Below are 23,135 nucleotides of genomic sequence, written 5' to 3' on the forward strand. Positions count from 1 at the left end.
TTTATGCCCTGGCTAACACTTAACACAACATGACAACTATCCTCGAGTCCAGCGACGGAGCAAGCCGATTGGGTGCCTGGGGCGGCGTGTGTGCCCTGTGCCTGGGGGTGGGGCCAGCTGCCCACGGGGGCACGGCGGGGCCTCCGAGGAGTCTGCCTGCCTCCTGTCACTCAGCCGCCCTACAGCTGAGGGGAAGGCAACGGATGGACTGTGTGGGGCAGCGCGGAGCTTGCAGGCATCCAAGCCACTGCATCCCTCTCAGAAGAGACACATAGCTCAGGCATGCTGCAGGCCCCACGATGAGTGCCCCCACCATTTTGTCACCCCCCCCTCAGTGGGGACACCCAGGGTGGACTGCACCCACTACACCCCGCTTGCTACACCCCTGCTCAAGTCCCCACCCCACCTCAGAGACATCACAAATACTTTATTGTGGGGGGATGGGGACCTCAGCCCCAAGGAGTTGGCTCCTATGCCCTGGGCTATTGAACCCTCTCCTGATCCCGACAACACTGGACAATACATTGCATCCTTCTGGGCACATTATCCTGCATAAAAAGACACACAACACACACACACACACACAACGTTGCTCTCCTCTTCCAGTTCTGTTACCTGCAGCAAGATTTCTCGGCACTTCAAGTAATTGTTGTCTTCGGAGAAGATCTGCGAGAGCTTTCGGAAGGAGCCCCTGGTGTCCCTGGGATAGAAATCATGCTCAGTTTATTCAGCTCCCCGGCACAGGGGTCAGTGCAAGGGGCCACAGCCAGCTCAAGCTGTTTTGCAGCCTGAGGCGAAGGGCAAAGACAGTGGCAACCCCCCCCCCCTCCAAAGCTTGACTGGACTGGAAGCTGAATCTTTTTTTAGCAGTGGTTGCAAGACAGCATCCTTCGTGGCGGAAAGAGGGCAGCAGGCTAGTGGTCTTTCAAATTTCAGTGGCGCCCTGTGCAAGGCTAAAATTTGACACCCTCACCTCTCATCTCGTTTTGCATGTGCACTACGTCATAGTTGTGATGCCCTGCGGTGCCCCCCCCTTAGCTTGGGGCCCAGAGTGGGGGAACCGGTCACACTGCCCTAAATCTGCCCCTACAGACTAGCACAGGGCAGGATGTGTGGCACAAAAAGCTCTGCCCTCCGAGGGGGGGGGATCTATAGGACTCAGGAAGAACAGTCAATGGGTGCCCCCCCCCCCGCCTACCTTAGGCGGCCATTTCATTCCGCTTAATTCTCCATGGATGGAGTTGTATCAGCTGAAACCACCAACTGAGACTGGCAGGAGCTCATCTATCTCTGTTTGGGTTTTTATTTAGATTACAGTGGTACCTTGGTTTACAACCATAGTCCATTCCGGAGGTTCGTTTGTAAACCAAAACAGGTTGTAACCCAAGGTGCGATTTTGCCAATGGGGCCTCCAATTTTTTTTTTTTGTAATCAAAAAAATAAATAAATAAGGGTTGTAACCCCCCAAAAAGGTTGCAAACTGGGACATGCACCTCCGGGTTTGACGTGTTTGTAATCCAAATGTATGCAAACCAAGACGTAGGCAAACCAAGGTATACCACTGTAGTTTCTTTTATCCTGCTGTATTATGTAAAAGCTTTCGTAAAAATCTTGTTTGAAAAGAAAAAGACTGTCAGGAGCTCTCTGGGGTCGCAGGCAAAACTCTTCCCCAGTCCTGCTTGGGGACAATCCTTGAACCTGCCAGAGCCCTGTGATTTCCAAAGAGAAGCAACAGCCTACAGTGACCTGCTTTACCCAGCCTTTAAAAGTAAAGGTAAAGGGACCGCTGACCGTCAGGTCCAGTCGTGTCCGACTCTGGGGTTGTGGCGCTCATCTCGCTTTACTGGCCGAGGGAGCCGATGTACAGCTTCCAGGTCATGTGGCCAGCATGACTAAGCCGCTTCTCATGAAACCAGAGCTGCACATGGAAACGCCATTTACCTTCCCGCCGGAGTGGTACCTATTTATCTACTTGCACTTTGACGTGCTTTCGAACTGCTAGGTTGGCAGGAGCAGGGACCGAGCAACAGGAGCTCACCCCGTCGCGGGGATTCGAACCGCCGACCTTCTGATCGGCAAGTGCTTTTCTTTTAGGAAAACAAAGGTGCCGGTACTCACCATGAAGTTGTTACAATAAGTGCCACACAGTGAGAAACTGTTTTAACTGCTATAACAAAGGTGCCTCTGGACCTTAAACTGAGGCTCATACAACAAAAAATAATATTTAGAATATAATGGACCCCATTATGTTTGTTTTTTTAAAAAAGGGCTATCTAAGGCATCTAATTGTTGGAGATGCAATAGGGATAATGCTTCTCTAAAACATGTTTTTTCGTTGTCCTATATTGAAAGATTTTGGGCAGAAGGTAACTAAAACCATCAACAGAACTGTACGAAACAACCTTACATTTACAGAGCAAAATATCCTCTTGAATTATATACCCAGCACATGGAACTTTACAAAAGGACAATACGAGTGGACTCTCCGTGCCTTTACCACAGCAAAAAGACTGATACCAATGAATTGGAAAAATAAAAATGTGTCTCCCTTCTACCTACTGTAATAGGTTAAGATCTGGTGAAGTGCAATAACAACCTTGTAAAGTATACAGTTTGGGTCCCCCCCCTTTTATATCCCCTTTTACACAGGTTCTGTTTCTCTTTTCCCTTTTCTCTCTTTTATTTAAGTCTCACAATGTTTAGTGCACATATAATTATGTACTTTTTGAGCTTTCCCTAGAGATGGTTTTAAAAATAGAAAAGTGCCACACTTTTAACCAGGGCTTTTCTTCTAGGGAAAAATGGTGCTGGTACTGTCTACAATTGAGTGCCCCTGGGGAAAAAAAAGCTCTGCTCTTTTCTCAAAGGCTCCCACCAAAAACCTCACCTGTGGACAGCAGCCCAAGTCCGCTTCAGTCGGTAGATGGAGTTAGACTGCAGGGCAGAGAGGATGGCATGCAGCGAGGAGAAATTCCGGAGGGCCCGACATCGCTGGGGGGCAGGTGAGCCGTTTGGGGAATTGGGAGTAGGGAAATGACAAATATTTCAGGAAGAAGAAGAAGAAGAAGAAGAGTTTGGATTTGATATCCCGCTTTTCACTACCCGAAGGAGTCTCAAAGCGGCTAACATTCTCCTTTCCCTTCCTCCCCCACAACAAACACTCTGTGAGGTGAGTGGGGCTGAGAGACTTCAGAGAAGTGTGACTAGCCCAAGGTCACCCAGCAGCTGCATGTGGAGGAGCGGAGACGCAAACCCAGTTCCCCAGATTACGAGACTACCGCTCTTAACCACTACACCACACAGGGTAGAATTTAATGCCAGCTATTGGATCGATTAACTGCAAAGCTGCATTTTGAGTATGGCTGCAAGCTTTTGATTCGTTTGGTTGACAATCAAACCATTTTTGACGTGTGGACTGTGACTCAAGGGAAAACATGGCCATTGTGCAGGCTATTACCATAATACAGAAGAAAGAAGACCTTATCTTCTAACAATAGCTGGCCATTTTTATTTAGTAAAAGAAAGTCAAGTAATCTTGCACTTGTCAGTATCTCAACCCTCAACCCCCACAGTACTGAGCATAGCTGTCAACCTTCCCTTTTTTATGGGAAATTCCCCTATCAGTCTACAGCAGTGGTGGCGAACCTTTTAGAGACTGAGTGCCCAAACTGCAAAACCAAAACCCACTTATTTATCGCAAGGTGCCCAGAGTTGTTGAGCTGTTTTGGGGAAGTTGGTGACCAAAATTTTGGAGCTTTTTTGGGGGGTCTCACACAAAAGTTGCTTTGCTTTTGGGGGGGGGTTCCCCCAAGCTGCTGAGCTTTTTTGGGGAGAGAGAGAGAACAGAAATAAATGATGAATAATACCTTCGCGGGAACTAACGTGCAGCACCGACATCATCGTCTACCAAAGCGCCAAAAAAACCCAGCACAATAAGGGTTAAAAAACGAACGCTGTTACGCCCAATCAGAAACAGCCACTGGCGCAGCAAATTGAAAAACAGACCAATTGCTGAACACAATCTCTGGCTAACAGCAAAAAAAGAAGAAGAAAGAAAGAAGGAAGGAAAGGTTCCGGGTTTTAACAGCAGACGCAAGCTGTAGCCGAGGGGGGGGGGGAGAGAGAAAAAATGGGGGGAAAACAACAACAGCACGGATGGGCCGATGGCGCTTGTGCCAGCAGTGAGGGCTCTGCGTGCCAAGTCTGGCACACATGCCACAGGTTCGCCACCACTGGTCTACAGTATAGTACTGATAGGGGAATTTCCCGCCAAAAAAAGGGAAGGTTGACAGCTATGGCACTGAGGTTTCGATAAGGTACACATGTATTTACATTCAATTAAACTGGCAGATCAGTTACAAGGCAGGTGATAATTAAACATTATTCAAATCAATTAGCGTTCCTCACTTTAATGGCACTTGTTTTGGCTGCATTTTGATATATCATCATAAGTTTACATTGTCAGCGTGTCTGTTACTTTTGCAATGAAAAGTTGAGGGGGTCTGTGCCTTTGGCTTGTGCAGCTATTATGCAGCTATTATTTTTGTAATATTCACCAATTGTGGAGAACCAGTGAGCTGGCTGGAGGTACAATCCCCTATGTTGGTTTGTGTGCTGCCAGGAGTACAGTGGTACCTTAGTTCTCAAACGCCTTGGTACTCAAACACCTTGGAACCCAAACACTGCAAACCAGGAAGTCAGTTTGCAAACTTTTTTTGGAAGCTGAACGTGCTCCATTTTGAGTGCCACACTTCCGTTTTGAGTGTTACGCTGAGGTCTGCCTGTTTTTGCTATTTATTTTGTGTTTTTTGTTTTTACGGCTCTTTTTTGTTTCTTTTTGTGACTGTGTGCAACCCAGTTCAGCTACTGATTGATTGCGTGATTGTAGTACATTGTTTACTGCTTTCATTTTATGGATCAATGGTCTCATTAGATAGTAAAATTCATGTTAAATTGCTGTTTTAGGGGTTGTTTTTGAAAGTCTGGAACGGATTAATCCATTTTGCATTACTTTCTATGGGAAAGCGCGCCTTAGTTTTGGAACACTTTGGTTTTGGAACGGATTTCCGGGACGGATTAAGTTTGAGAACCAAGGTACCACTGTAGAGGCAGGGCTAAGGAAACAAGGGAAACCAAGGCCAGCTAGCTCACTGGACACAGAAGCTCTTACCTGGGCAATGTTGATCCATTTCTCTATCAGGTTTGCCCGCTGGGGAAAGCGCAGTGTCAGGTCTCCCAGTACAGATGCGATGACACAGCTAGTGACTGCATTGAACTGGGCCACGGTGGCTCGGACACTGGGAGCCACGTGCTGGTTCTCCTTCTTGTCTCGTTGCGACCACACGCAGCCCAGGCAATGGAAGGGCCGCACTGCTCGGAAGAGCTCCTGGAGAAGAAGAAGGAGAAGGAGAAGGAGAAGGAGAAGGAGAAGGAGAAGGAGGAGAGGGAGGATGAAAGAGAAGACCACCCCAATGCCACTCAGTGCAACCACTGAAGAAGTAGGGTAGGGCTTTGGATCTTGGATCAGGTCTCCAAGATCCAAAGTCAACTCCCAGCTGCTTCTTCCACCACCCAGCAGCACCACTCTCTGCCATTGAACCATAAACAATATACAGGGTCAAAGGTATCAGCGCGGGGAGCTGGGTGGTGGAGGAAGCAGCTGCTTTCTCCACCACCCCAAGTCCTGTGCTCATCCCACTTGCTTTGAAGGGAGCTGGGGACGAGAGGTGAATGCTCACCCCTTCTCCCCGGCTCCCTTTTAAAAAAGTGGGGATGAGCTGTTTTGAAGGGGTGCATGGCGCTCCTTCAGAGCGTCTAATCCCCGCTTTTTTTAAAGGGAGTTGGGGAGAAGGGGTGAGCGTTCATCCCTTCTCCCCATCTGTCTTTAAATCTTAAAACCTCCCCAACACCAGCGAAAGTGTGGGGGGGGGAGAAACAGGAACCCCTACAGCATCGCTACTGGGCTTCCCCTTTCTCCGCCCCACTTCCGCTGGTGTCGGCAGGGAGGGGGAGGCAGGGGGGGGGGTCCGTAGCATGTTCCTCTCCCAGTCCCTCCACTGCTGCTGCCTCCTTCGCTCCCCCTCCCAGCCTTTTAGAGGAGGAAAACCAGAAAAAAATATTTTTTCCTGGTTTTCCCACTTATGGTCCGGAGCGTCTTATGGACAGAAAAATACGGTACTTGTACTGGTGTGCTTTCAAACTGCTAGGTTGGCAGGAGCTGGGACAGAGCAACGAGCGCACACCCTGTCACGGGGATTCGAACCGCCGACCTTCTGATTTGGCAAGTCCAAAAGGCTCAGTGGTTTAGACCACAGCGCCACCCACGTCACAATATACAGGAAAGTGATATACTGGCACTGTTAGGAAGGCTAGCAAATAGAAGGCTGCATAGCCTCTTTCTATGGGAAAAATGCACAGAGGGACAGATTTGTTCATTTCTCTAAACTATCAATTGTACATTGTGGGAAGAAATGCTGGTTATACTGGAACAGCGTCCAGATGTTGATTTACGAGTTGATGTTGCTTCTGCTAATGCACGGTCTAAGTTTTTTTTTAATTGCTTAACCACATCAGTTAACAACCATGGATACTTATGCTATAATGTTATTGTTTTAGTTAAACGAATTGTTTGAATTGTTATTAAGGAAATGATATTTCTCCTTCCAATAAAGTACATCAGAAAAGTTGTCCAAATATAGACAGTTAACTTATAAAACTTCACAATAATTTCATAAGTATCTGTCTATGTATTTCTAATAGTATAACCAAATCAGTAATTTTTGATATAACTGTAAAAACTACTCTGAAAATTTATTATTCAAAAAATCAAACCTTCATCTGGTTGTCGATATTAAGATTATACCTGCAAGAATGAGTCTTTCCATTAAAAAATGATTTAAATCAAGTCGTAATGACTAGTGATATAAATTGATTTGATTTAAATCAAATCCACCCTGGCTGGATATAAAATTTAAGAGCTTGAGAGCCACACCACTCCCCCAATTAATGCTGTTTTCTTCTTCCCAAAGCTATTTGCCGCCCGTGACCCCTCTTACTCACTGCATCCATCCAGGTCAGCTGCTCAGCTACTTCATCCACTGAGAAGGACAGGAGGGCTGGTGTCTCCTCGCAGTCACCTGTCCCAGCTGCTTCTCCGATCACCTGTGGCAGCCCCACCCCTGTGGGTTCCCCTCCTGCAGGGCAGTGAGACAAGGGCCACTTGAGTGAGTGTGCTCAAGCCCAACCCTGACGAAAGAAGAAGAGGGCCACACACTTGTGTGCATGGAGGTCCTTTCACTGGACCAAGAGGTGTCTTTCCCCCAGGATCTCCTAAAACGTTATGCAGAATTCAGGGACAACTCACAGGTCATGTGCTAGCTTTGCATCCTCTGAGCGCTGAGTCCCAGAATTGCAAGAGATCCTTAGGTGCCCCTCAATGCCCCTAAAGAGATCATCCCCCTGCAGTAGCGTAGCAAGCCTCTGCGCTGCTGGGGGCGGCGGCGGCGCAGAGGCACCCCCCTGGGGGAGGGGCATGACACGTGCGCCGTGACGTCATCGTGACGTCACGATGCACGTGGATGCAGAAAGGGGGAATTTCCCCCTTTCTGCGGCTTTTTTTCGGCGGGGGGTGGAGGAGGGGGTGTTATGCCAGTGACAAGCTGACTCCCCCCCTCGCTGGCCCGCACCCCCCCCACCGAAAAAAGCGGCGGAAAGGGGAAAAAGAGAAGCAGAACAGGCAGAACAGGCGCTTGAATGCGCTTGCTCTGCTTCCTTTCCCCCTTCCAGCGGCTGTTTTTCGGCGGGGGGTGGGCCAGCGAGGAGGGGGTGTCATGCCAGCATGATACCCCCTCCTCGCTGGCCCACCCCCCGCCGAAAAACAGCCGCTGGAAGGGGGAAAAGGCGACATGCCCATGTTCGGGCCCGCCCGCCCGGCGGGGCAGGGTGAGGGTGGGCTGGCCAAAGTGTCACCCCCCTCCCCTGGAACTAGGGGCGACTCGCCCCCCCCTTGCTACGCCCCTGTCCCCCTGCCAGGTGACTGCTTGTCTTGCTTCTACAGTCAGATTTGTACCAAAAAGTGCATCACTGACAGATTTCAAAACCTGCAGTAAAATCTGATACAGCCTACAAAACACCCCTCCCCTCCCCCAAAAGTCTATAGCAGGCATGTCCAACAGGTAGATCGTGATCTATCGGTAGATCACTGGACGTCTGCGGTAGATCACTGGTAGATCATTGGCTCCCCCCAAAGAAACTGAACAACTGCGGCTCCCCTACAAAAAGCTCAACATTTTACCTCCCTCCCTCAACAACTTTGACCTGAACCCCAAGAAAGGGGGCAGATCACTGCCAATTTTTAAGTCTGTGAGTAGATTACAGTCTCTTGGGAGTTGGCCACCCCTGGTCTATAGATTCCACATGTTCAAGGGGAGGCATGATCCAGTACATACAGAAAATTCTGACGAAAACAACAATAACTATTATTATTTTAGTTATATGCCGCTCATCTGACTGGGTTGCCCCAGCAACTCTGGGCAATTCTCAACAAAATATCGAAAACACAATAAAACATCTTCTGTTGTTCAGAAGATAGAAAACCCAATGGAGCAAACTATCCTAAGGAAACTGACAATCTTTGGAGCGTCCCTCTTGGGGATGCAAAATTCCATTGGCGGCAAAATTTGCAACAAAATTTGCAGCCTGGGACTTTCCCCTTCCCCTTGTTCTCACCAATTTTCTTCAGCATGCAGCCAGAACTGCCTTCTTCATCTCGAAAAACAGGGAATGGTGGAAGAGTTAACTCATAATGAGTTAATTTTGCAAGAAAAATACTAAACTAGAGACGTCCCCTCCCCACCTCCCCTGCCGAACCCTTGTGCCTTTCTGGTAAAATAAAAGCCAACACATTGTTATTCTGTGATCACTCCAGGAATAACTAGCCTGCCTCCAAACTTATTGTTAACCTACATATTGTGCAAAAGGGGGGGGGGTGGAATTCTGAACCCCTCCGCTTCAGACTGCAGGAGAAAGGTGTATTTTTGAATGTTCCCCAATGTAAAAATAACCTCTCTGTGTGTAATACACTAGCACATCACTGACACAGGTACAGAATAATTCTCGTTTGCTACACGCAGGGAGCTTTTTATGTGAGGAAGCGTTCAAAAATAGGACAACCCCCTCCCAACCTGCAGTGTGAAGTATACCGTTCAAAATGATACTACCTCATTTTGCACAATGTGGATAATGGCACTGTTTTCACCAGAGGGAGAAGCTTGATCTGAGCAAGTTTAAAGGTTAGCAAGGTTAAAGGTCACCTGTGCGCCCACAGATTGCTCCTGGTCTATACAGACCAGCCTTACCCACCTGGAATGATACATGTGATAAGATTGGGTTGGTTCCTACAACACCTTTGATTTGAGAGCCCATGGTGGAATCTGGTTGGCCAAGTCTGCTTGCTTTCTACTTAATAATCTAAACTGGACTTCTGGAGTAAAAAAAAAAAAAAAGAGAGAGAGGCTGATCCCCTTAGAAAAGTCAGTTTTGTGCCAGCACATTAAAAGTATCGATGCTACTTGGTCCCCGCCCCCCCCCCCTTTACTCCCATCATAGAATTTGGATTTTCAGATAACCAGAGATGGTGGTCCTGATGCTGAATTGGACCAAGTGAGTGTTGCAGGAGGGAAACACGCAGTGAGAGGCAGCCCAAGGCTGATTTTGCTTTTGGGATGGTTTTGCTTTTGGCATGCACACACACACACACACACAACCCTGACAGGCTGCCATGTGCCTTCTTCCGAGAAGAGGACACCAAGCGGCCATGGGCTTTGAAGTCTCTCAGCCCCACTCACCTCACAGAGTGTTTGTTGTGGGGGAGGAAGGGAAAGGAGAATGTTAGCCTCTTTGAGACTCCTTCGGGTAGTGAAAAGCGGGATATCAAATCCAAACTCTTCTTCTTCTTCTTCTTCTTCTTCTTCTTCTTCTTCTTCTTCTTCTTCTTCTTCTTCTTCTTCTTCTTCTTCTCCTCCAGCATATAGGATAGCTGGCTAATGCAGACATGACACCTAATAGGCTGAATAGGATGGCCCTGAGGAAAACTGCATGTGGCAGAGGAGCTGAAGTCACAGGTAGGGGCAGGGGCTGGACCCGAGCCACAAACTTTGGGAGGTCGGTTGCTCTGGGCCGTCATGCGCCCAGGGCAGGAGAAATCCTTACCTTCTGCCTCAGCTGCACCTGCCCTCCTGTTGTCTTTGTGGGACTGCCACAGCCCCTCTGCCAGAGCACACGCTGAGGAGTCACGAGCTGATTGGTGCAAGAAGCTCAAGGTTCTCTGCAGGCTGGGGTGCTCGGGGGGCTCCCAGAAATCCCCAGGGTGATGCTGCAGCCAGAGTTCCAATACGCGCAGCACTGCCCTGCAGCCGGAAGGGAAACAGAGTCAGGCACCAACCACACACAAACACACGTACGTATACTCACAAACTGCTTAGGCTCTTATCCATGGGTAGGCAACCTAAGGCCCGGGGGCCGGATGCGGCCCAATCACCTTCTCAATCCAACCCGCAGACAGTCTGGGTATCAGTGTATTTTTACATGAGTAGAATGCCTCCTTTTATTTAAAATGCATCTCTGGGTTATTTGTGGGGCCTGCCTGGTGTTTTGACATGAGTGGAATGTGTGCTTTTATTTCAAATGCTTCTCTGGGTTATTTGTGGGGCATAGGAACTCCCACAGATGAAAAAGGTTGCTGACCCCTGTCTCTCCCCCCCCCCCCCGCCAGTGCCCCTAATCTCTCCTGTCCCAGATAAGCTGCCTGCTGTTCAACAGCAGAACAGACTCCCTCTGAAGGTGGGCTCTCCTTTCTTTGGGGTTCTTAAGCAGAGGTTGGATAGCCATCTGTCCTGGATGTTTGAGTTGAGATTCCTGCACTGCAGGGGGTTGGACTAGAGGACCCCTGGGGGTCCCTTCCAACTCTATGAGTCAATGATTCCATGCTGCCTTCACCAGGATTTCTTCCTGAGGATGCCCCTCCTTAAGCGTCTTGCCATATTATGCTGCTCGGACCAAGCTTCACTGCCCATCTGGCATCTCATTACAGACAACTCCCTCTACCCGGAGGCCATGTTCCAAGGCACCTTGCACTTAAGTGAATTCACATACATTTGAAACACCATAGCAAAAGTCCCCAAACATCCTGTTCCACACCTGCCCCCTTCTTCCCCCTTCTTCCCCCTTTTCCTGGGTCATTCCTGGGTTCGGCACGATGCCCACGTCCTCAGCTGCACACATATTGGATGCACCTAAAACAGTCACTGCCTGTACAGTGGAACCTCAGTTTTTGAGCATCTCGGAAGCTGAATGTTTCGGAACCCGAACGCCGAAAACCAAGAAGTAATTGCTTCCGTTTTCGAACGTGCCTTGGAAATCAAACAGCTTCCAAGGCGCATTTCTCAATTTTTTTCAGTTGAATTCTCTGACTGCCTGTCAGGGAACTGCCCTCAGCCCCGTGGGAAGTGTCTTCGGTGTATAGAGAGCCCTGACACCTCCTCAGCAGCGATACCTCTCCAAGCGGGCAGAGCGACTCCTCTGGGGGGGAGGGGCAGGGAACAAGCAGTCTGGAGAGGCAACAGCTTGGGGGTGTTGCTGGGAGCCCCAGCGCATCCCGCAACATACGCTCAGAGGGGAGCACACCTCTTCCGTCGCCCCAGTTGCACAGGGGGGTCAAAAGGAGACAGGGCAGGAGGTGCCTGGGTATGCTGAAATTCCTTTGTTGGGGTCGCAGCCGGAAACCGGCACTCCCGGATTCTACTAGCGACTGATACAGTCATGTTTTTCAGCTCTCTGCTTTGTAAATAGCTTAGTGCAATAAAACTGTTAAAAGACAGTTCGGACTCATGGCTACTTACTCGTGAGCAACCCAAGGTACACCTGACACCGCCCATTGTGCCTCAGTTGTCGAGCGTTTTGGAAGTCGAACAGTCTTCCGGAACGGATTACATTTGACAACAGAGGTTCCACTGTATTTTCTTCCTATATCCAGTGCTTTTTTTCCCCTGGGGGGACGCAGGGGTACGCATACCCCTAAACATTTTGTGAATTTTTGTACTTTTGTCCATTTATTTGTCTTTATTTTTCCCAATTTGAACTACAAAATGATAGTTTCCCCCTAAACATTTTTTTGAGGAAAAAAGCACTCCCTATATCTGTCAGTTTGCATTTCTTAGTACAGAAAGTATTGATCTGATGTGTAGAGATATTTCCTATTCTACTTAATTCAAGAGGGTTCTGGAAACTTCTCCGTGTGAAAGAAACAAGCAGAAGGTTCCTGATGTTTGGGTTATTCCTTCAGAGAAGCTGAGTACAGCTGGATTAGACTGGTCCTGTTATCTCTTCTGTCAAGGTCATGCTGACTATAAAAGAAAGGCCAGAAGGAGCCTGGGCTTCACTCATTTCTCTTTCTATCTCTTTTCGTTCTGGAGTGGTGTTCTGCACATAGTATGCTTTGTGTTAAGGTTTGGACTTGTTGCAAGTTATTGTAAGTTTAAGTGAAGCCTGCTGCAACTGGATTTCTTATGGACAGTGCCAGTCCTAAATGTATTGCATTTGTGACCATTATGCTCATTTGCCTCCAGTAGCAGTAAAACCTCCGCTGGATGAAATATTAATTGCCTCGGGTCTATGTTTTGGGAATCCTGCAATGTGTTTAAGCTTTCACTCTGCTAACTATACGTTGGGAGTTCTGCTCTGGATCAATATTGAGTAGAATTTCAATGACGATATCACCTCCCATACTACTGCACCCACATGTCTATATATCCATTTCCAAATAACATTTATTTGCATGAAACAAATAATTTTGCCCTGAACATACTGTACATGTCTACAGGGTGATACCCTGCCAGTTTTGAATTGCTTTTCCCACCCCGATAGGGGTGGGGCAAGGGGGTGGGGGGGCCGCCCTGGGTTCCAGGGGAGGTGGGTTACATTTTGGTTGGCCCCGCCCTACCCCGCCCCGCCGGACGGGCCCCGAACGGGACATGCCGCCTTTTCCCCCTTTCAGTGGCTTTTCTCCAGCTGGAGGGGAGGGCCAGCAAGGAGGGGGCATCATGCCAGGGACAAGCATGACGCCCCCTCATCGCTGGTCCGCCCCTCGCACCGAAAAACAGCTGCTGAAAGGGGGGGAAGGGAAGCAGAGCAGGTGCATTCAAGTGCCTGCTTTGCTTCCCCCTTTCAGCGGCCATCCACGTGTGTCGTGCCCCACCCCCAGGGGGGTGCCTCCACACTGCTGCCCCGGGCAGCAAAGAGGCTTCCTCCGCCACTGCACCCCGATTCAAGAAACAGCCTTCTCTGGGTGCCCTTTATTCGGGAGCACACATTGTCCGGCATTTTCCTCCTGCCCAGACCACCCGCCTCCTACCCCTGTGCCTCACTTGTCCGGTCCCAGTGGCAGCAGCAGCTCCAGCACCTGCGCAGGGTTGGTGAAGGCCCGGTAGGTGGCCAGGAAGCTGGGCACGTAGCCAAGGTCACCCTCCACGTCGGCAGAGACCAGCCACTCCACCAGCCTGGGGAGTGTAGCAGCCCTCAACAGGCGCTTCTTGCACGTGCGGTACTGTACAAAGGGACACTCTGGTGTGCCAGGGAGATCCTGTTGGGAAAGGGACAGGCACGATGAGGTTGGAGAAACTCACATAGCTGATACCTATTGAAGAGGTGCTTATCATTGTCTAATACACAGGGTAGAGGTGCAACCTACCTTCAGTGGGAACTGCACAGTTAAAAAAAACCTATTTGTGAAAAATCAGATTAGTTAACATGGAAAATATGATACTTGTGGAGTTATCTTGCCTTTGAGACAGGAGATTCCAGTGATTCCCATCACTTCTGAATAGGTTACCACAAATCTTGGGGTCCCCAAATTTGCAACAACAACAACAACAACAAATTATTTATACCCCGCCCATCTGGCTGGGTTTCTCCAGCCACTCTGGGTAGCTCCCAACAGAACATTAAAAACACGATAAAACATCAAACATTAAAAACTTCCCTAAACAGGGTTGCCTTCAGAAGTCTTCTAAAAGTCAGATTGTTGTTTATTTCCTTGACATCTGCCAGGAGGGCGTTCCACAGGGTGGGCGCCACCACCGAGGAGGCCCTCTGCCTGGTTCCCTGTAGCTTCACTTCTTGCAGTGAGGGAACCACCAGAAGGCCCTCGGAGCTGGACCTCAGTGTCCGGGCTGAACGATGGGGGTGGAGACACTCCTTCAGGTATACTGGGCTGAGGCCATTTAGGGCTTTAAAGGTCAGTACCAACACTTTGAATTGTGCTCAGAAACATACTGGGAGCCAATGTAGGTCTTTCAGGACCGGTGTTACATAGTCTCAGCGGCCGCTCCCAGTCACCAGTCTAGCTGCCGCATTCTGGATTAGTTGTAGTTTCCGGGTCACCTTCAAAGGTAGCCCCACGTAGAGCACATTGCAGTAGTCCTAGCGGGAGATAACTAGAGCATGCAACACTCTGGTGAGACAGTCCACGGGCAGGGAGGGTCTCAGCCTGCGTACCAGATGGAGCAAGGGAAAGAGAGGAGAGCTTCTTGTCATGTATGCACGCATGAGGCAGACGTGACTTTCCATGCATGTGTCCCCTCTGCTGTCCAATAATAAAAACCAGTTTAGCACAGAAGGAGAGATCCGGTATTCCCTATAAGGGAAGCGGCCACATACCAGCTGACACGATCTGTTGGCGATGGGCTCTGCCCTCACTCGGTGAAGGATGATGCTGTAGATGGCCCCATCTTCTACCTCTTCACCCCACTGCTGAAGGGGTGTCTGGGGAGAGGCAGAGAAGAAACAGAAGAACTAAGACGCAGCTTTTTGGCTTCTTGGAACCATATGCATAAGGCAGTGTAGAGCAGGGGTTCCCAATTGGTGGTCTGCAGAACCCAGGGGATACATATAGCCCACTTAGGTGGGGCCGTGGCACCAGTCACATATCAAAAGCTATGATAATCCAAATTTTCAAAAGTAGGGGGGTCCAGTGCTTGGCTCTTGAAAAACAGGGGGTCTGCAGTACTTAGCTAATTGGGGACCAGTGGTGTAGAGCAAAATCTAAACTGAGCTGGAAAGAGTTGAGCTGGGAGCCAGGAAAATGTTATTGTTAGGTAACGGGAAGCTTCCACGCATTCAGCAGTAGATGTTGGGGAGCAGAGAGCAGTAGTGAGATGCTGGAGCTGTGTGTACCATGTGGTTGTTCTTGTACCCCCTAAATTAGCCCCAGGTGTGATGAAGGCAGCCAGAATTGAAGTACTGTACTATTCAACAGCCAGTCTAGTCACATTCCCGTGCATGGAATTGCAGGAGCAGCCATCTTGCCTCAGGCAGCAAGATATATTGAGCTGGCCCTGATCTTATTTTGTTGTATGGTGTGGCAGTTACGTTGTTTTGTTAGCATTAGCTGCATTGAACATGCAATATGGAAAGTTGGGGTATACGTTTCAAAAATAAATAACAAATAAAACTTGAGCAAAGTACACAAGGGAATGGAGTCTAATGGTTTAAGGGAGAGAGAGAGAGATCCCCGGTTAGATATGTGAAGGCCCAGAAAAAACGGGGGGGAAATCGGGGGGGGGACGACCCGTTTTTTCCCTTCCCCCCCCCTTTTTTGTTTTTTTCTGGAAAAATTGAAAAAAATGAAAAAATAAAAAATAGATTATGATATTTTAACATGATGAATAAAATATTTTAAGATAAGGGGTTCAAATATTTTATAAATCATTTCTTAAAAAGATGTATGGTATCAGATTATTCTAATTTCTGTGAGGACAAGCAAGTCCTAGGTTAAAAACTGAACTCTCCAATGCAAGAAGATTTCTTTAGGAGGTGCTGTTGTCACCAGACAAGAAAAAGGTTTCAGTTTTGTTTTTGCATGCATGTGGTATGCATTGGTTGTGTTCCTCTTCACTAGGCCTCAGAGCACTGGAAGAAAATATAGAGCAACAAGTATAAACTTAATTACAGCTCAGAAAATGATTCTGATTAAATTTCATGCCCATTCATTGAAACTTAGTCCCACTTCCTTCTTCAGTTCTCTTTATGAGAATGTTTTTTTTAAAATACTGTGGAGAGGAAATATGAATAATTGTTACTTCTGGATTTTAAAAAATTGTTTTGTGGAGTTTTTTTGTTTTTTTGTTCCACATAAACTAGTAAACAGTTCAGGAGATTGTTGCTCCATTTGTTACAAATACAAATAAATATTATTTTAAAAGTAAATTCTGTTTGTACTAATTGTTGGGATACACTATATTTTTAATATGCTAGCTGTCATAATTTTATGCCCATTAAAATTGTCCATAGTTATATTTTATGTTTCTAAGCTAACAGAATGACTTTCAATCTGGTAAAAAAAAAGTGCTAATGTGGGAATTTTTTTCAATTTTTCTGAAAATTTCTGTTTTTTTCCGAAAAAAATGGGGGGGGGACGGGGTTTTTTTCCGAGCTTCAAAATTTCTGGAAATTTTACACCTCTATCCCCAGTAGGTGAGTATCACTATCAGAGAAGGAAGCACGAAAAGAGGCTTATGCATGGGCATATCTCTGTCCTGTTTCCTATTTAGTACTGAGCTAGCAAGTATGGCCATTATTGTTTATCACAGATATTCTGGATACAGGTGGGTAGCCGTGTTGGTCTGCCATAGTCGAAACAAAATAGAAAATTCTTTCCAGTAGCACCTTAGAGACCAACTGAGTTTGTTCTTGGTATGAGCTTTCGTGTGCATGCACACTTCTTCAGATCTGAAGAAGTGTGCATGCACACAAAAGCTCATACCAAGAACAAACTCAGTTGGTCTCTAAGGTGCTACTGGAAAGATATTCTGGAATCATACTTGGTGGCTCAGAGAGAGGGGACTGTCTGGGTTTCTGCTGCTGGTGCTTGCGGACTCAAGGCCTTTATTAATTGACCAAGGTTCAACAGCAGGGGTCAGCAAACTTTTTCAGCAGGGGGCCGGTCCACTGTCCCTCAGACCTTGTGGGGGGCCGGACTATATTTTGAAAAAAAAAATATGAACAAATTCCTATGCCCCACAAATAACCCAGAGATACATTTTAAATAAAAGCACACATTCTACTCATGTAAAAACACTAGGCAGGCCCCACAAATAACCCAGAGATGCATTTTAAATAAAAGGACACATTCTACTCATGTAAAAACACGCTGATTCCCGGACCGTCTGTGGGCCGCATTTAGAAGGCAATTGGGCTGCATCTGGCCCCCGGGCCTTAGTTTGGGGACCCCTGTTCAACACTCAGTCAAAGAGAAGAAGGCTTCATCTCCTTCACTTTGATTACCCATCCTTTCCCAACTCAACCCTCAGTGTCATATACCAGCCTAAACCAACCACACACAGTGTAGCTGCAGGAAGCTGCTATTCTGGCTCCCCTCCCCCACCCCCCACCTCATGCCACCTATTTGCAAAACAAAGACCAGCTACACAATGCAAGTCACTTTGAGTCTGGCCCTGATTTAACGCTGCTAAGAAGCTTGTGTTGTCATCACAGGTTACTGCTGTTGTGAATGGTCACTGTGCTTGTTTTGCATACATTTTAAGCTGCAATTGAATCTCTGCCCTTTCTGTGTGCTGCCCCCCCAAATTTTTATTCTATCCTATCTTTTTGGTAGAGGGACGCGGGTGGCGCTGTGGGTTAGACCACAGAGCCTATGGCTTGCTGATCAGAAAGTCGGAGGTTCGAATCCCCACGACGGGGTGAGCTCCCGTTGCTCGGTCCCTGCTCCTGCCCACCTAGCGGTTTGAAAGCACATCAAAGTGCAAGTAGATAAACAGGTACCGCTAAGTTACATTTAGTACTTTTCCAGCCCAGTTCTATTCACAATTACTTTCCAGTTCAGTGGGATATACTCTGTGAGTTTAGGATTTCATCTTACTCTCTTAAAATATCTAAACAATACTGAGGGGGAAATGTTTCAATCAATATTGCACAAATCTGGGCTGGTTGGGGGTGTGTTGCAAGCAAATTTGAGCTGGGAGAGAAGTTCTTCCCCAAATTTGGTTCAGTTTGATTTTTTTTAATGATTTATTGTTTTTATTAATAGTCTCAGCTAGAGTAAAGGATACCAATTATATGTTTATATTGTATTACACAAAGCTAGCCCTTTGGTTTTCAAATTTATTTTTTTGATTATCGTAAGAGTTTGGGGGGGAAATGTCAGTTGGCTTCAAAACATTTGCCAGTCTACAGAAATTCAGAATCTACTTCTTTAATAGAAGTAGCAAACATGGTTACAATTTTAGAAGTGTCTGATTACACTTTTTATTGATTTTTCCAAAATATCTGAATATTTTTTAAGACTCTGCAGGGCTGTGCTCTTCCACTGTATTTCAATTTTGTTTTGCTTTGTTTAACAGCAGCCTGACATAGAAGCTTTTCCCACTCTGCCTGCCAGAAGCTTCACCTGCTGCATTCTCCCCCAATGGTTGCTGCTGCTTAGAAAAGCACACAGGGAAGAATGCAACTGCTGTCATGCTACCAATGTTGTCTGTACACAGGAGAAAAATACTCTTTGGTTTGGGTGTAGGAAGGAACAGTCTAGGAAGGACCAGACTGTTCCTTCCTTCCTCTCTTCCCCCCCCCCATAAGTTTTCTCATAATTCTACTTTAAGCAAAAATGTACAACATTTATGAATTATATATGTATACAAAAATTCTATCTCACACACACAGAAAAAATACTCTTATGCTAATATCCTGTAGAGAACTTGTACAGTTTGTTAAAGAAAGAAAGAAAGAAAGAAAGAAAACCAACTTCCCCCCTTCTGCTTCCCCCCGTTCTTCTTCTGTTTTCTTTTGTCACCTATATCCACGGATATATGCTTCTTTATTATAATTATCATCTGTCACATGTTTTCAATCTATTCCCATATTGTAAAGCCACTCCTTCAAATTTATCTTATATTATTAATAAAACATTAACTTATATTGTCCAGAAAAAAACTTTGTTGTAAATATAACAATACTAAATAATGTACTCATATTCCATCCTTCCTTCCTCTCTTGGAGTGATGATATCTGGACTCAGAGTGGAATCGAGGAGTTCCAGACCCTGCCACCAAGCTGAACTCCCTCCTATCCAGGTAAGGTAAGATGGGGGAGACCCACTAAAACAGGTCGATCACGGGATGTCCCTGGTCGATCACGGGATGTCCCTGGTCAATCTTTGTCGATCACTGGTAAAAAGGTAAAGGGACCCCTGACCATTAGGTCCAGTCGTGTCCTACTCTGGGGTTGCGGCGCTCGTCTCGCATTAATGGCCGAGGGAGCCGCTGTACAGCTTCCGGGTCATGTGGCCAGCATGACTAAGCCGCTTCTGGCGAACCAGAGCAGCGCACAGAAACGCCGTTTACCTTCCCGCCGGAGCGGTACCTATTTATCTACTTGCACTTTGACATGCTTTCGAACTGCTAGGTGGGCAGGAGCTGGGACCGAGCAACGGGAGCTCACCCTGTCGCGGGGATTTGAACCGCCGACCTTCTGATCAGCAAGCCCTAGGCTCTGTGGTTTAATCTCAGCAACTCTGGCTCCTTTAAAAAAGCTCAGCAACTCTGGGTAGATCACTGCCGGTTCTGCAGTCTCCTGGGAATTGGACGTGACTGCGCTAAAGGATGAAAGTAGCCCTGCCTGGGGACAGGAATTACGCCCGCTTGGTCTCTGCGCCCCATCCAGTTGCTCCAGCTTCGTTCCTGTGACCTTCCTTGACATTTCCTGCTCAGCAGAGCCACCAGACCGGTCCTGCAAGAGGTGGAAATGTAACACCACAAGCATCTGCACTGCCCTGTGCCAGGTACCAGTGGCTGAAGGCAAAGGCAGCAGAAGTGCCCTCCACCAGCTCTCACTAGAAGGGGCACAGAAGCAAAAAAAGGGGGGCATCTCTCTTTTTAAAACAAAAAAACACCCTTTATCTCTCCCCACCCCTAAATACTGTGGCTCTACACCAGTGTTTTTCAACCTTTTTTGGGCAAAGGCACACTTGTTTCATGAAAAAAAAATCACAAGGCACACCACCATTAGAAAATGTTAAAAAAATTAACTCTGTGCCTATATTGACTATATATAAAGTAATTCTCTCTCTTTTCCCACGGCACACCAGGCAACATCTCGCGGCACACTAGTGTGCCGCGGAACAGTGGTTGAAAAACACTGCTCTACACTACTTGGAAACATCATTTATAACTGAGAGAGTTGAACTAGGAAAATAATAAATATTGTATATCGAAATCGGTGACTAATAGCAACATTACTGATGCACAAAATGCATGATTGCCAACTAACTTTAAGCGTTCCTCAAAGCCACAATATGAACTCTCTGTGTGTGTACATGCACACGCTTTGGATCCTGTTGTCAAGTAATATGAAAATTATGAATTTAAATACCGTACCAGAAATTCATATTATAAATATTGGGATATTTAGAAATCCATGTGCAAAGTCCCAAAACATACGGTAATATTGTTTCCCTCTTTGTATATCTCTTTGCTATTCAGCATTATTTAAAGATTCACTGGCCTATTCCAGTGAAGAGAAGGTGTTATGAACAGTGGACCGTCTGGATTCGGATCCTGCATTTCACTCTACAGGAGAAGTATCGTGAGAAGCAGGGCTGTGTGTGTGTGTGTGTGTGAATTAAAAGAATTTGAGAGCAAGGGATTAGAAACTTGGCCTCTGGGGTTAGATCTTTTGCTTTTCAGTTCGCTTACATGCTCTGCACTTTCCTGTTTCTCATTGAGAGACGCTTTCAATATCCGAACCTCACCACAACCCTACATAAAACCCACCCTCCCTCCCTTCCTAAGCCACAGCTGCGCCGTGCAACACTTTCTCTGCACTAGTTTGCATTGGGGGGGGGGGGAGATGGCGAGAGGTACCAGCCTTTGCTGTGGCTTCCGCAGCAGTCCTAGATTCGTGCTTGTCCGGGAGCAAGCCGCGTTGACTTCAATGGGTCTTGTGCAACCCCTCCCGTCTCAGGTTGCAGCCCTGGAGGCTCCCCCCCTCCCCTCCGCTGCAAAGTCCCATACATCAGCTCCAACTCGCCGCAGCACCCGGAGACCCGCGGGCACGCGCCTCGGGCTCCCTTAAGCAACTTTGCGACGGCTTAACTGCCTTGCGGATCGGCTGCTTCTCAGGCAGCCTTTAACTCCGACGGTTAAAGCGTGATAAGAGTGGGGGAGTGTCTACCTGGAGAACAGTCGAAGGAGGAGCAGGGCTTGGGTTCAAGAGCTGGGGGGGGGGGAGAGAGAGAGAGAGGGAATTCTGCAGGTGAAGTACAGGACTGGGGAAAGGTGCCCTTTACGAAATTCCCTCTTCTTCCAGTTCCAGGAGCAAGCCGCTCTTTTTTTGTACACCCGCGCCCCACTTGCACCCCCAGCCTCCCTTCCCCCGCCTCCCTACCATTGCAAGCTCCGCTTTGCCCATCCTCGTCGGGTCTCCTCGGAGGCAGCAGCCTCGGCCGGTCCCTCTCGGGGCTTTGCATGGGGCAGGCGATGTGGGCAGGCGCCTAGCCCGGCCCTGTTGCGAGGAGGGGCTGAGAGAGCTCTTGCCCGGGCTGGGAACTCCTCCTCGGGAGCCGTCCGGTTCGCCAGCGAGCTCAGATGCAGCAGGAGGCGGAGCCGCCGTGCAAATCTCCTCCGCCCCGGCCCGCATCGGGTAGCCTTACAGTGCCGGCCGGTGCAGGTTGGCTTCTTACGCCTGGTGCCCGGGGACTTCTTCGTTCGAGTCTTAAGGATGTGGGGGAAGAATCCCAAGGGAGCTATGCAAGAGGGTGGTTTCTTGAAAGATTCCCAAAGCGCCTCCTTTAACCCCCCCCCCCCCGGCATTTCTACTTACTTTTCATTTCTTAACACAAGGCTCCCCCCTTTTTCTAGCAAGTTTTATTAGGTCAACAGAGGGGGGAACGGGACGCAAAGCTTAATATCAAATATATTTCAATAATAATAATAATATATTTGTTTATACCCCACCCATCTGGCTGGGTTTCCCTTGCTACTCTGGGCGGCTCCCAACAGAATATTAAAAACACCATAAAACATCAATCCTTAAAAACTTCCCTAAACAGGGCTGCCTTCAGATGTCTTCTAAAAGTCAGATATTTGTTTATTTCCTTGACATCTGATGAGAGGGCGTTCCACAGGAAGGGCGCCACTACCGAGAAGGCCCTCTGCCTGGTTTAACTGAACTAAGGCTTTGATCTAGATAACAGTAAGAACATAAAGAAAGAAAAAAAGGGGGAGTTGAAAAAGAGAGAAATAAAGAAAAAGAGAGTGTAGAAAATAGGCTGAAAGAGACAGAAAAATAAAATTCTGAAAGTAAAGAACTTCCGATTCTACCTTTGTCTCCCATATATAAACAATATTCACTTTGTCCAATCCAATATTACACAGGACTCTTATCTAGAGAGTAATTCATAATACTTGGCAAGGTGGGAACTGTAGTTCTGCAGTGCCTGGAGGCACCATGCTGGCTACTCCTGTTGTGGGGCTTTTGAATATTAGCTGGGATTTACAGACGTCATTGCAAGCATTTTTCACACCAACCCTGCAAAGTATCACCCCCCAAGTTGCTTGAGATGGGAGTAGTGGCAAGATTTGAACCAGGGGCTTCCTTGCTTGCAACAGGTAGTTTCTCAGCTGCTTTGCTAAACTGGCTCTCATCAGGGAGTGTGCACATTTGCCATTCTTGGGTGTTGGCGCTGGATTTAGGGCAGTGGGGGGGGGGCCTTCCTACCCCCCACCCCCACAGAGTGCTGAGCTGAGAGGGCACAAAACTGTGAAGATCCATTTGGGGGTGCCAAATTTTGGCCTCGTCAAATAACGAACGATGACCAAAGTCATCCCCGGCATTCCCTTGTTGCCACCTGATCCGTGTCCCTGGACAGCAGAGAATATTTATTTTTCACAATTCTGTGCTGCCCAGGAGCGTTTCCAGGGCAGCTTCTGAATAGGCATCATGACAATAAAACTGTAATATGACAAAATGCAAACAGGAGTCGTAAAATGAGTCAAACACCCGTTGGTGGCTTAGCAACTCGCCAAGTCACTTCACCTGCCTATTCCCTCCCTGCTCTTGGCCAGTGGGAA

The 23,135-nt window shown here is 47.6% G+C and overlaps 1 protein-coding gene across 1 annotated transcript in view; it reads right to left on the bottom strand.

Annotated features, from left to right (window-relative positions):
• The window catches only part of RGL3 (ral guanine nucleotide dissociation stimulator like 3), a 33,651-nt gene extending 11,933 nt beyond the window's left edge, over positions 1-21,718 (bottom strand). Inside the window, exons 1-9 of the mRNA XM_033173859.1 lie at positions 21,451-21,718; positions 14,713-14,817; positions 13,422-13,636; positions 10,210-10,406; positions 8,728-8,766; positions 7,060-7,193; positions 5,171-5,386; positions 2,888-2,991; positions 616-700 (exon numbers count right to left, since the gene is read on the bottom strand). Of these exons, the coding sequence (XP_033029750.1) occupies positions 616-700; positions 2,888-2,991; positions 5,171-5,386; positions 7,060-7,193; positions 8,728-8,766; positions 10,210-10,406; positions 13,422-13,636; positions 14,713-14,817; positions 21,451-21,702 (1,347 nt within the window). The 5' untranslated portion in view covers positions 21,703-21,718. The remainder of the gene's footprint in view (positions 1-615; positions 701-2,887; positions 2,992-5,170; positions 5,387-7,059; positions 7,194-8,727; positions 8,767-10,209; positions 10,407-13,421; positions 13,637-14,712; positions 14,818-21,450) is intronic.
• Positions 21,719-23,135: the final 1,417 nt, after the last annotated feature.

Source organism: Lacerta agilis, chromosome 16 (assembly GCF_009819535.1).
Source record: "Lacerta agilis isolate rLacAgi1 chromosome 16, rLacAgi1.pri, whole genome shotgun sequence".
Classification (NCBI taxonomy): Eukaryota; Metazoa; Chordata; class Lepidosauria; order Squamata; family Lacertidae; genus Lacerta; species Lacerta agilis.